At 37.2% G+C, this 12,500-nt stretch overlaps 1 protein-coding gene across 3 annotated transcripts in view; it reads left to right on the forward strand.

The window, feature by feature from the left end:
• LOC119599328 (E3 ubiquitin-protein ligase MIB2-like) overlaps window positions 1-12,281 on the forward strand; it is a 26,665-nt gene extending 14,384 nt beyond the window's left edge. Inside the window, exons 5-17 of one of the 3 annotated variants that reach the window (XM_037949080.1) lie at window positions 923-1,059; window positions 1,391-1,606; window positions 1,866-2,031; window positions 2,496-2,629; window positions 3,017-3,165; window positions 3,653-3,809; window positions 4,165-4,319; window positions 5,023-5,215; window positions 5,692-5,841; window positions 6,074-6,252; window positions 6,652-6,928; window positions 7,104-7,263; window positions 8,178-12,281. In XM_037949080.1, coding sequence (XP_037805008.1) covers window positions 923-1,059; window positions 1,391-1,606; window positions 1,866-2,031; window positions 2,496-2,629; window positions 3,017-3,165; window positions 3,653-3,809; window positions 4,165-4,319; window positions 5,023-5,215; window positions 5,692-5,841; window positions 6,074-6,252; window positions 6,652-6,928; window positions 7,104-7,263; window positions 8,178-8,407 — 2,303 coding nt within the window. In that variant the 3' untranslated portion in view covers window positions 8,408-12,281. The remainder of the gene's footprint in view (window positions 1-922; window positions 1,060-1,390; window positions 1,607-1,865; window positions 2,032-2,495; window positions 2,630-3,016; window positions 3,166-3,652; window positions 3,810-4,164; window positions 4,320-5,022; window positions 5,216-5,691; window positions 5,842-6,073; window positions 6,253-6,651; window positions 6,929-7,103; window positions 7,264-8,177) is intronic. The other 2 variants (XM_037949082.1, XM_037949081.1) reach the window with 2 other exon arrangements.
• Window positions 12,282-12,500: the final 219 nt, after the last annotated feature.

Below are 12,500 nucleotides of genomic sequence, written 5' to 3' on the forward strand. Positions count from 1 at the left end.
ACATTTCACAAAAAAAAATCTAAAATGAATACAGCATTTTTCTGGTGTCATTGGATTAACTAGTGAGTGCTGGGTGTACCTTCTTACTTTAAGGTACACCCAGTGTCTTGTCTTCATAAATTTTGTAATGCATATTGCTAATGGAGTGTGCCTTAGTCTTCAACAGATTTTTTTCCCCTTTATTATTTGATATGTTCCTGTGATATATTAATAAACTGGTTTTGTAGTAGTGTTCTTTCTCAGATATTTTATTAACTTGATTTGTTAATTTGTTGCCATATTAGTTTTGAATATGGATATAAAATACCCCTGGTTTTATTTGTTACCTAATTCCTCTCATTTACTTGGAATATTTATGAAATTTAGCCAGTTTCGGTAAAGGCTTAGATTAGATGCATTTGCGAAGTTCTCTTCATGGTGCTTGCAAACTTTTCTGAGCATAAACACTCACTCACTTTCATTCTCAGTCTCAGTCTCAGTCTAAGTCTCATTCTCACTCTGCACTCTCACTCTCACTCTCACTCTCACTCTCACTCTCACTCTCACTCTCACCTTCTCTCTCTCTCTCTCTCTCTGTCTGTCTGACTGTCCCTCTCTTTCTCTCTCTCAGTCTCTCTCTCTCTCTCTCTCTCTCTCTCTCTCTCTCTCTCTCTCTCTTCTCTCTCTCTCTCTCTCTCTCTCTCTCTCTACTCTCTCTCTCCCTTTGGGTAGATGCTCAGACATTTCTCTCCAGCTTTTTTGCAGGGAAGGCAGATTCTTCTTACTCCACTCCTTACCAACACACTGATAAACCCCAGTAGTAAGGGAGACTGTGGGCTTAGATATTTCAGTTTTATTTTGCATAGCTTGTCGTAATTGGTCTAAGCATAAAGATAAGCATGATCAATTCACATTCCACTTAACCGCTCCCCCCTTCCAACAGACCCCAGTAGTACGGGAGAGCCAGAGCTCCCCTCAGCGCCCTTGTCTGTGGGCGAGAGAGTGCGCGTTGTCGTGAGTCTGGAGGAGCTGAGAGCCCTTCAGGAGGGACATGGTGGATGGAATCATAGGATGGCTGAGGTGTGTGTTTTTTTTTTTTTTCGGTTATGAATAGAGTAGATGTTTTTTCTTCTTGGTCTTTTCTTGTTTTGTTTTTGAGACCATTCAGGACAAAAACATTTGTTCCTTTGAGTAATAAATAAAAGTGTTAGATAATCCTGAATATTCAAGACAGATGAACTTTGCCTCCTTCAGTTATATAGATACATATCGAAATGATATAGAGAATGAAAAATAGATAGATATATATTGAAATAATATAGAGAATGAAAAATGTTATTTAAAACATAATAATAATGAAAATGAAAACAGAACCTAAATCACATTAACCTCCTGCCTTGCCCTCTTGCAGTGCCTGGACAAAATTGGCATAGTCCACCGCATCACATGCAAGGGTGACGTGCGCGTGCAATACGAGGGCTACGCCACACGCTGGACCATCCACCCGCGAGCGTTGGCCAGGGTCACCACATACACCCCTGGCGATGTTGTGATTGTCATCAGTGATGTTAATAAGGTCAAAGAATACCAGAAAGGTCACGGGGAGTGGATTGAGTATATGAAGAGTGTAAGTTCACAAGCTGTGGTCAGAAAGAAATACAGTTGCAATAGTATAAGGAATGATGGTGATAATATTATTACTCCTGATATAGTAATAATGGTAGTACTAGTAATAATGGTAATAATAATAAAAAATATAATGATTAAGAAAAAAAAAAAGATAATAGTCATGGTGATGATGATGATGATGGTACAATTGATCATGATTATTAAATATTTCTTCACACTCACACCCACAGTGTCAATTTCTTCCTCCCTCTCCTCAGGCTCTTGGTAAAACGGGTGTGGTGGCCCGAGTATACCCTGATGGTGACCTGAGGGTCAACATTGAGGGCAAAACGTGGACCTTCAACCCCCTGTGTGTCTCACTCGCTCCTCGCACAGCTGAGTACAACAACACCATGAGGGCTAATGAGAGACAAGAACACGCAGGTGAATTGGGAGAAGCATGTAACATATTGTATTTATCAAAGTTTATGAATTATTCATTCGATTTGATTTTAAGTTTTGGGTTTGTTGTATTTGGTATTTGTTTTTTTTTGTTTGTTTTGATTGTAAACTGTCCCATGATTTTTGTTTATGTACTTCACTATTTTATTTAATAATTTTTTGTTTTGGTTATTTCATCTGATTGGCAGTGTTGTAAGGAAATTCTTGGTTCAGAAGATAGTGCAACCATGATTTGATTAACTGCATGTAGTTTTTGGTCTAAAATTGTTTTCTGAATTGCTTTTCCATTATCTTTTACCTGCTAATGATTAGGTTGTCTGAAATAATTTTGTTTTCTTTTTTAAATAATGATGCTTTCTTTCAAGCTTTCTTAGCATCACTGTATGTACAGATCTACCACTAGCACACTTTTTCATTCAACATTTTTCTGTCCTTCTCCCACAAAGGCCCACTAGCATCAATACTGCACCAGCTGTTAGATACAGAGCAGGACAGTTCCGTGGTGGACCAGCTGGTGAGGGAGGCTGCACAGGGTCACACGCAGGCTGTCTCGCATCTCCTGGCAAAACATCCCGACAAGGTGGGTACATCTGGGACATCCAAGGGAAACGTAATTTCTGCGTAACCTGAGTAGGTGGTCGTTTGGTTTGGTCTGGGTGTTGGTTCATTCATGTGAGATTGTGGTTATATGTCTTGCTGGCTTTGATTTAAAACGAGATTTATAGCAAATTATATGGAGTTTTCAAATTTTTTGCTCTCATGTATCCACAGTGAGACCTGAACTTTTCCTTTCATTAGGGATTCAAATATCGCAATAGTAAAGGAAAGAAAGAAAAGAAAAGAAAAGAAAAGAAACACCATGACTCAGTAGCTTTTTTTTTTTTTTTTTTTTTTTTTTTTTTTTTTCTTTTTTTTTTTTTTCACCTTTTTAATTGTGAATTAATAACTTCTTCTATTCCATGTGCAGGTGGATGGGCGGAGTTCCGGGAAGACGTGCTTGCAGGTGGCGTGCCATCAGGGCCATATGGATATCGTGCGTCTCCTGCTAGACCACAAGGCATCACTTGAGATTGCCGATGACGACGGCGATGTGGCACTGCATTACTCGGCTTTTGGGTGAGGGGACGTTGTTGTACCTGAATGGAGATAAAAGTTTTTCTCACCTTCAGTCATTCGTTCATATATTTCTTCCTGTCTTTCTTTCTTCATTCTCTCATTCCCTATCATTTTCTCCTTTACTCCTTCCATGCTTGTATCTCCTTCCTGCTTGCCCCTCTTTCTCCCAGTCTCTTCCTCTCTCTCCCTCCTCTCCCTTCGTCTCTCCTTCAGCATCACATCTTTCTTTCCCTTTCTTCCCCCTTTCTCTCCCTCTTTTTTTTCCATAACGATCTACCTAATATAAAAGTTGATATCAATCCCAACAAAGAAGAAGACAGAAGAATGCATGATGATTTGAAAATTTGATTCACTAGGAAAAGTATAAGCCAAAAAAAAAAAAAAAAAAAAAAAAAAGGAAAGTAAAAGAAAAACATGAAAACTGACAGCAAATAAGATTGGGAACAAAAATAAACAAATAAATGAATAGATGACTCTCCCCTCCCAGCAACCAACCTGAAATCATGGAGCTGCTCCTACGCAAAGGGGCATCTATCAATGTGGTGAACGAGGGCAGGTGCTCAGCCCTCCACGTTGCCGTCAATAAGCAGCATGCAGCATGTGTCAAAGTGCTGCTCAAGTACAGCTGTGATGTCAATGTACAGGTGAGGAAGCAAGATATTATTATGTTTTCATCATTACAGCCATAAATGTGATAAGTATTAATGTAAATACCTTTGCAATACATTTTTTTTTTATGTAAGTGGTATTGCTTTGTTATTATGATTTGTACTGTATTATTTTGCTATTTTAGTTATTATTGTAATGACAATTACTTCTAGATTAAATATTGCTATTACCATTGATCTTATTAGCGCTGTTATATTTAGTTGTATTACTATTATTACCTCTGTTGTGTTCCATATTATTATGGCTAGTATTCTCATCAGCAGTGTCATCATCTTAATTACCAATATCATTGCCACCTTCCCTGCTTCACAATCTGCACTTCCTTCCCAGGACTCCTATGGTGACACGGCACTGCATGATGCAATTGGAAAGGACAGCATTGAGATCCTAGAGCTGCTTGGAAACTCTCCGCACCTTGACCTCAACCTGCGCAACAAGAGGGGCTTCAACGTGCTCCACCATGCAGCGCTTAAGGGCAATAACTTGTGAGTTTTAGGAGAAAGGATTTTTAATATTTTTTTTTGTAAAAGAAGGAGGTTAGAAGAGTAAGGGAGCTGTGTACTTGAAGGACTTAGATGCTGTTTTGTTTTATTGATGTGTTTTTATTAATTTTTGTGGGGGAGCAGATTATCTACACTATTTTGAGTTTCTTGTATATGTTTATAAGATCATGTTTTTATTTTTGTAAAATTTAGATTTGAATGGTCCAGGCTAGTGTTAGTTGCTGGTTTTGGCGAGATACAGTGGACCAATGTTCTTCAAACATTTTACATTACAACCTAATTACATTTTATGTGGTACACTCACAACCTTGTTGAACATCAGTTGTAATAAGTTAGTAGTTTTTACACTGTATTTTTAGAAATCAGATAGCTACATATATTATTATTTTTCCATTTAATAGACATGATTTTTTCATTATTTAGTTAATTTTATTAATATTATCATTATTTTCTTAATGACTAGCTCAGACCCACAAATCATAGGCACATAAAAAATGCTCTGAAAAACATGTAGTAAATGGAAGGACAAGAATTTGTGAATAAGCAAAGTAAAAGGCAGTCATAGAAGATTATGATTGTACTGTACTTTATTTCACTTCATTACATGTTTGTGCATCTGTTGGTATTTATTTATTAATGGAGTAAATACCCATTCACCTCATCCATGCAATTATCCCACCAACAGTGCGGCTGAGAAGCTGGTTCTTCGCTCAAGGCAGTTTGTAGATGTGCGTAAGGATGATGGGTTTGCAGCTCTCCACCTGGCTGCCTTAAACGGACACCGACAGGTTGCAGAAACGCTCATCACCCTCGGCCAGGCTTCTGTCGACATCACCAACAACAAGAAGCAGACGCCCCTCCTCCTCGCTGTGTCACAGGTATGCATGGTTCAACCTTGCCTTGTCGTAATCCTGCCTTTGTCACAGTTATCACTCTTTGGTCTCAAAGTTCCCTCTAGGCTTGTTTATTCATACTTAGTGGGAAGATATGTGAATAAAGGACTATTGATGATAATTGTTAAGAATTTAGAAACATATTTTTGGGAATATTAGTGTGACTTCTTTCTGATTAGGAATGTTAACTTTGAATGTCTTTTTATATGACATGTTAAATTTGAATACTTTATTATTAGGAATATTATCTTTGAACACTCATCATTAGTGGTGTTATCTCCAAATGTCTCATTATGTTAGTTAATATTGAGAACCTTGTTATAAGGAATATTACTTCTCTACATTTAAAACATATAAATGCATTATAAGACATCACTTTCCTTTTTTTAACACATAAAGTTCATCTTGCACTTATGAAGTTCTGTATTATTAAATGCTAACGACCACTTCCCACTCCCCAGGGTCACTGCGGTGTTGTTGAGCTCCTGGTGGACAGCAATGCTGACGTACGAGCATGTGATGAGGATGGGGACACGGCACTCCACTTGGCACTCTTGAAGAATTCCACCACAACACATGCCCATCCCTCTCATGCCCCAACCATTACACAGGTAGGAAGGTTGATGTTTGACTTTTATTTAGGTTCAGGCAAATGAACTGTTTCTTGTATTTCTGCTGGTCATGAGGTTTTGTAATATAAAACAAAAACTATTATTTATATCGGATTGGTTTCCAACCTTTGCATGTTGGTTTTAATTTGTGGTCTGTTTTGTCACTTTATTAGTTGTTTTTTTTCTCTCACTTTTCTAACAATTTTCTCATACCATTCCCCCCTTCCATTAGATCCTGAACAACATCTCCCAACGAGGTTTTGAGAACAAGGTGTCCCTGGCCGTTGCGTGCTATCTAGTGCAGAAGGGTTGCAGCATCACTGTGGCCAACAGCCGCTCGAAGACACCTCTCGACCTCATCAATGACACCAACACCATTGACCTGCTGCAGAGCTATTCCACACAGGCTAGGTAAAGACGTTGGGCGAAGGTAGATGAGAGGGTATTGTAGCTGTGAAAGGAAGGGACTAGACTTTATTTTATTTCTTAATTTAGTAATTTTTTGTCCAGATATCTTATTATTATTGTTACTTTTTTTTCTCTTTCTTTTGTGTGTATGCATGTGTGCACCTATGTGCATGTGTGTCTGCGTGTGTGAGTGGATGGGTGAGTGAGTGAGTGAGTGAGTGAGTGAGTGAGTGAGTGAGTGAGTGGGTGGGTGGGTAGGTGAGTGAGTGAGTGAGTGAGTGAGTGAGTGAGTGAGTTGTTCTCTCACAAATAATAACAGCAGTGATATTAGTGAAATCATGATTGATCATTATAGATATGATTTGCCATTGTTCTGATTATCCCTTTCTGTGTCCCCAAAAGCAGCAGTGCAGATACGATGGCCCGTGTTGACATGGACCTGAAGGCGTTGGACCTGGCAGCTGAGAGCATTCGCCATGGCAGCAGTGTTGGTGGTGGCATCCTTGATGGGCCTGCATCCTCCTCCTCGTCATCAGAGTCCCCATCAGGAAACTCCTTCGCTGGAGGGAACAACAAGCCCCAGTCTGTGTCCCAGCCTGTGAGCCCAGCCAAAAGCCAGGGCGAGCAGGTCATGGTGCCTGGTACATCTGAGCCCATGAACAACTGTGACATTGAGAAGGTATTTTATTAATTCTTTTTATTTATTTTTTATTGATTTTATTTTTGTGAGGAGAGGTTGGGTGTGTCAATTATTCCCTCTCCCTGCCCCTGTCATAAACCAATCTCTTTATATGAATACAAAATCCCTGAAGGTATTTTCTATCTGTCCATCTCTAACTGAAACAAAATCCCAGCAGATTGTAGAGACCAAGGACGAGTGCTCGATTTGTTTGGAGTGTCCGGCCACAGTGAGGTTCCAGCCATGTGGGCACTGCGTCACCTGCGAGGACTGCTCCACGCGTGTCAAGAAGTGCTTCCAATGCCATGCAGTTGTGCTGACCAAAGTTACAAAAGGTAGTTATGCTTTATATATTTATTTATTATGATAACAAGAAACACTGATAATGATAATACTGTAATCATAATGGATGTCTGTTTTTTTCTGTCTGGGTGTCATTTTTAAAAGTTTTTCTATTTATTTTTCATATGTAAATTAACTGCATTGATGCATCCAGAAAAATGGAAATAAGTTGAGAAAATCCAAATCCAGAATTACCCATTGACCTGGAAGTAATGGCCAGAATGTTACTTTTCTACTGTTAAAGCTGTGTTTGTCAGCTGTTTAATGAATGAATGTCTAGGTGCTTCAGTTTATACAGTAGTCTATATCCTGTTTCTTTTACTAGCATGATTTCCTTTTATGCCTTCCAAAAATAATGGAAGGAGCGGGATTTTAAAGTTGTTGTTTTAATCTCCTAGACAGCTTTGCAGTTTCTAATTCCTGTGATTTTTATTTTATTTTTATTTTTTTATAAATAAAGTATTAATTCTTTCTCCCAGGATCAGCTTTAGGGCCTTATTTAACTGTATTTTATTAAGATCTTGGATTTTCATGCCTTTTCACTTGGGTAAACTGTAGCAAAACTGCATTCCAGATCAAATAAACAAAGAACAGTAGACTTTCCTGAAATTACAAACACCGCATTCATTGAAGGCGGCCGAGACATCCTAGTATGCTAATGTTTAAGTACAGAAAGCTCCCTGATGCTGATTCAATTATATTTGAATATATTATACATCGTGAATGTGTTACATTTCTTGCGAGTGGAACAGTGATGGCAGAACAGTGTATTTACTTTTCCTTCACTCTGATATTTTTCTTTTATGATTCACTAAAGGATTATCTTGAAAACACAGTGCCAATGCTTATGACCAAACTTTCTAAAAGAGATCGTAACAAAACCTCTAATGCCTATTTCCCCCTCTAGATGGCCGGACAGTCTCTAGTAAGGCTCGGCAGCCATCCGCGGAGAGACTGCGCTACCTGGAGACCAAGATCGCCGAGATTGAGGAGGCTCACTGCTGCAGCATCTGCCTAGAGCGCCGTCGTAGCGTTGCCTTCCTCTGTGGTCATGGGGCTTGTGTCATCTGCGCCCAGACACTTAAGACTTGCCACATGTGCAGGAAGCCCATTTCAAAGAAGATTAATCTCTATTGATAATAAGGGGTTGGAGTAGGGTTCAATTTTCTTTTTTTATTGTTTCTCTCTCTCTTTTGTGTTTATGAAAAGGTCTATTTGATGCTGATTCTAGACCTTCTTTGGAGTGTTCTTGTTCTACAGGATGGTAATATGAAAGGAAAAAGGTATTCTGATATCAGGGCATATATTACTCTATTTTTTCAAGGTCTAGACTAGGACCTTCTTGTGAAAGCCTTTTTAGTGTTATATAATAAAAAAAAGTTATTGCTAAGAGGAAAGGAAAAATACATTGTAGTATGTATTACAAGCTCTCCAGTATAACAGAAGAACATCAATTATTAACACAATAAAATGCAGAGTTGGCAGAAGTACTTCATTCAAAGGAAAGGGAAGGATACATACGTACATAGATACACATGTACATTTCATATAATGTGTACATACAGACATGTGCAAGGAGTTACAGTGGTATATTGTGATTGCAGTAAAGGAATGGTCACTTAATGATATAAATTTGTACTTTTAATGCAAAGTTATGTCTGCTTGCCCAAAAGTGTCAGTGTTTACTGCACTGTATCATTTAGACCTGTGTAGTACATTACTACCTTGTATATATTGTAGATTTGAATTATGTTCACCCCCACTGTCATTCATAGTATGTTTTTACTTTCTTTGGTCACTTCATTTAGTTATCATTGTTTTTCTTCTAGTCATTTCCACTATGAAATGATGACCCTGTTTTCTGCTAGATTTTTATTATTATTATTTTTTTTTTTTCTAACACCTGAGATGATGGTATCAGGAATTATTTTGTTATGGAGTATATACCTCACCCAGTAATTGCCTCAGTTTTATCTTATACCACATTATTTCTTCCCTTTTTCTTATGATCAGTTATTACTCTTGATCTTTCCCACTTTTTCTTTTGTCTTTTGTTATTTGGTTTCTTCTTTTATTATCTACTTGTTCCTCTAGTCTTTTCTTCCGATCCCTTCTTCCGCTTTTTGTACTCTTCAGACTTCCGCATCCTACGTGGAGGGGACTTGCAAATGAAGCGAGCACGCAAGCAGGCAAGCCCACATGCCCTAAGACTCTAGGGATGGGTAGTTCGTTCTGCAAGGTATCTAGACATTAGACGGCCAGCCTCTTTCCCCATGTTATCATGCTGCCATCCAGTGCTACTTGGTGCTGATATCGTGTAGATAAGGAATCTCATACTAATGCAGAAAAAGGTTTAAATGAAAATGAATAATTCGCAGAGCAAGGGATGTAATTCACGCATTTTTATTAAATCTAATGTAATTCTCAAGAGGAGTTATAAAGCAAGCATGTTAGTGACATAGCTGACATTGTGAATGATTAATTATCATTGAAACTTTTTCTAGAATCTTATTCAGAACAAGTGGAGAGCACATAGATGTTTAATGCAGAAATGTCCCTGCATTGACCCCATCCCCCCTCCCCCAAGTTTAGATACAGGTGCAAATTGAAATGGGTTTATTATTTGATTTATCTCACAAGGGAGAGAGTTCAGTATTGCCTCAAAATCTGTCATATAGGTGTCTGTATAATTTTACATATATTTTACAAATTCATGAAAAGCTAAGAAGAACATAAGTGGCACAAACTAAAGTAAAAGTTCAATAGAAAATCTGTATTTTGTTAGTCCTTTTTTTCATCTTTCCATCATAACATAGTAGAAATAATTTAAAGATGAGTACTCAGCATCAGGGGATATAGAAGCTCAGAATAGCGTAAACTGAATTTGAGAAAGCTGATGACAAATAATTTTAAATAGTTGGTTAAGAATTTGAGAGCCAGATCAGTAGCAATAGGTATATACCATAATTGTATGAAAAATTTACAGCTTTTGATAGGTTATGAACAATTGTATTGAGAAGAGCTTCACTTACAACAGAGATGGTAATAGTAAATTAATTTTGGATGTGAGACAGATATGAACTCTCTCTGTTGTCATGGACAGAAGTGAGAAATAGTAGGATTTTTTTCCTTCATGTATGCATGAGTTGCTGGCTCATTTGCCTTAGTGTTTGGTTGTTGCAAATATGGTTTGTCAGTGTTTAGATAGATGAGCAGCACCATTACAGTATAATGAATAGTATGTTGGACGTTGTCTTTTGTTTTTGGCTGTAATGTGTCTGGTGATATTTTCTTGGTCTCTTTCTCGCACTTTCTCTTTGTGTTGCTGTTGCCTGTTCCACTTGTTCATATACAAATATTGATATGTTGATGTGCATGTATTTCTGCTAGAATATATATCACTCAGTCAAAGAAGTAAGCTCTTCTGCAATGGTATTGTATTTAAAGAACATATCTGTAATATTCTTTCTGTGTAATGTAGCAATTCTGTTGGACATATTTTCTTGATGTTCAGGATTACGGAGGAACTGAATATTACTTTATAATATTTTCTAAGGCCACAAACTGAATGGAGCTCAACATATTCTGTAAATTTCTAACCCTTACAGACCGTTTTATATAGAAAAAGCTCAGAGAGACAGAGAGGGAGGAAAGAAAATTTGATTAAACATGCATTTGTGTAAGGTCTATGGTCTATGTGATAAAGTAGAAGTTTGTGGAGAGGAATAAGTGCACAAGTGAAGAAATCTGGTGCTTTTTTTCATGTATTAGTTTCAGTGTTAAGCAAAATGAGAGTCAGCCTGTCTTAAATTTGTATATGTAGTGTATGTTTATATAATTTTTGGTTACTTTTTCAAAAATGTGTTACTGTTCTTGTATTGTCTTTGAACGTGTTTGCTTCAATGCCAATTATACTTGAGATAATTTAGATGCAAGTGTCTTTATATACTCACCTATTTTCTGAAGCTCTTTAGGTCCCTGCCCCAACAATTTCGAGCTCAAAAGAAAAAGGGGGGGGAAGAAAAGCCATTGCGTTGCTGGCTGACACATTGCTCACTTCTTAGAATGGTGTGCTCGATAGATTAGCACATAGTTGACCATTACAGTAGTCTGTTTAATAATCATCAAGGAGAAATGACACATTAGGAATATTTCTTGCTGACAGCTTCTGGCCGTCCTTTTTCGGTGCTTAAATTAGACATTTTACCGCACACAGTTTTGACTACACTGCGCTTTGTCTATTTTTTCTCTCCCATGAAAATCAACAGAAACTCAGAAATCGCAAGTAGAACTTCTCTTTACGTCCACTTGTCAAGCACACCTTTTTTTTTTTCTTTTTTTTTTTATCAGTTTCACTTCGCTGTAGTGGTGTTCTTTGAAATGACGATGGTATAAGATGTTCCCTCTTGTCTTGATCAAAAGAGTGTCCTGGATTATTCAGTGGCTGTATAGAGTCTTTGCACTGTATAGGGTGGGGAAAGTGTAATTGAATGTATGTGAGGACAGTTAATGTGTGTGAAATTTCTTGAACTAAATGAGGCATCTTGTGATACAATGTTTATAGGCAAAATGTAACTTTCATTGCAAAATATTCTTGTGTCTTTTAAATATTAGGTTCCACAGGCCATATCAGTAAAACTAGAGGTATATTTGCAGATTTGACACTAATGATTGATGTAAATAGAGAGTAAATTTTGAATTTAACCATCAGTTAGTTTTCCTGATACAGAGTGTAATATTTTGTTAAGGGAACACTGTCTGTGCTTTTATGATGTAATTTAATGAAAAATTGTTGTAAGATAACTTCATAAATATGGTAAAGCCACAATTTTTAACATAATGTTTCAGAGTACAATAAGCCCCCTCCCCCCAAAAGAAGAATTTTATATAGTATTACAAAATGAGAAATGCTTCGGAAATTCAGACATTATTATTCTTTATAAAGAGGAATTTCTATGCATAGACTTATGATTACATATTTCTTTTTCTTAAATAAATTGAAAGCATCTTACAATGTCTTTTTTTTCTGTCTCTATGTTTATTACAACATGATTTCAAGGAGGCATAATGTGTGTTTTGTTTTTATTGAGAATGTGGCGATGTGATTGTTTGTTAGTATGTCGATGTATTCTTGTTTATTAACCTGTTTTATTCACTTTTCATGGTTACTGTTTTCATTAGTCATTAATTTCATGATTTCTCTGATTATTATTATTGTTATTATTATTAC

This window comes from Penaeus monodon, chromosome 42 (genome assembly GCF_015228065.2).
Source record: "Penaeus monodon isolate SGIC_2016 chromosome 42, NSTDA_Pmon_1, whole genome shotgun sequence".
Lineage (NCBI taxonomy): Eukaryota > Metazoa > Arthropoda > Malacostraca > Decapoda > Penaeidae > Penaeus > Penaeus monodon.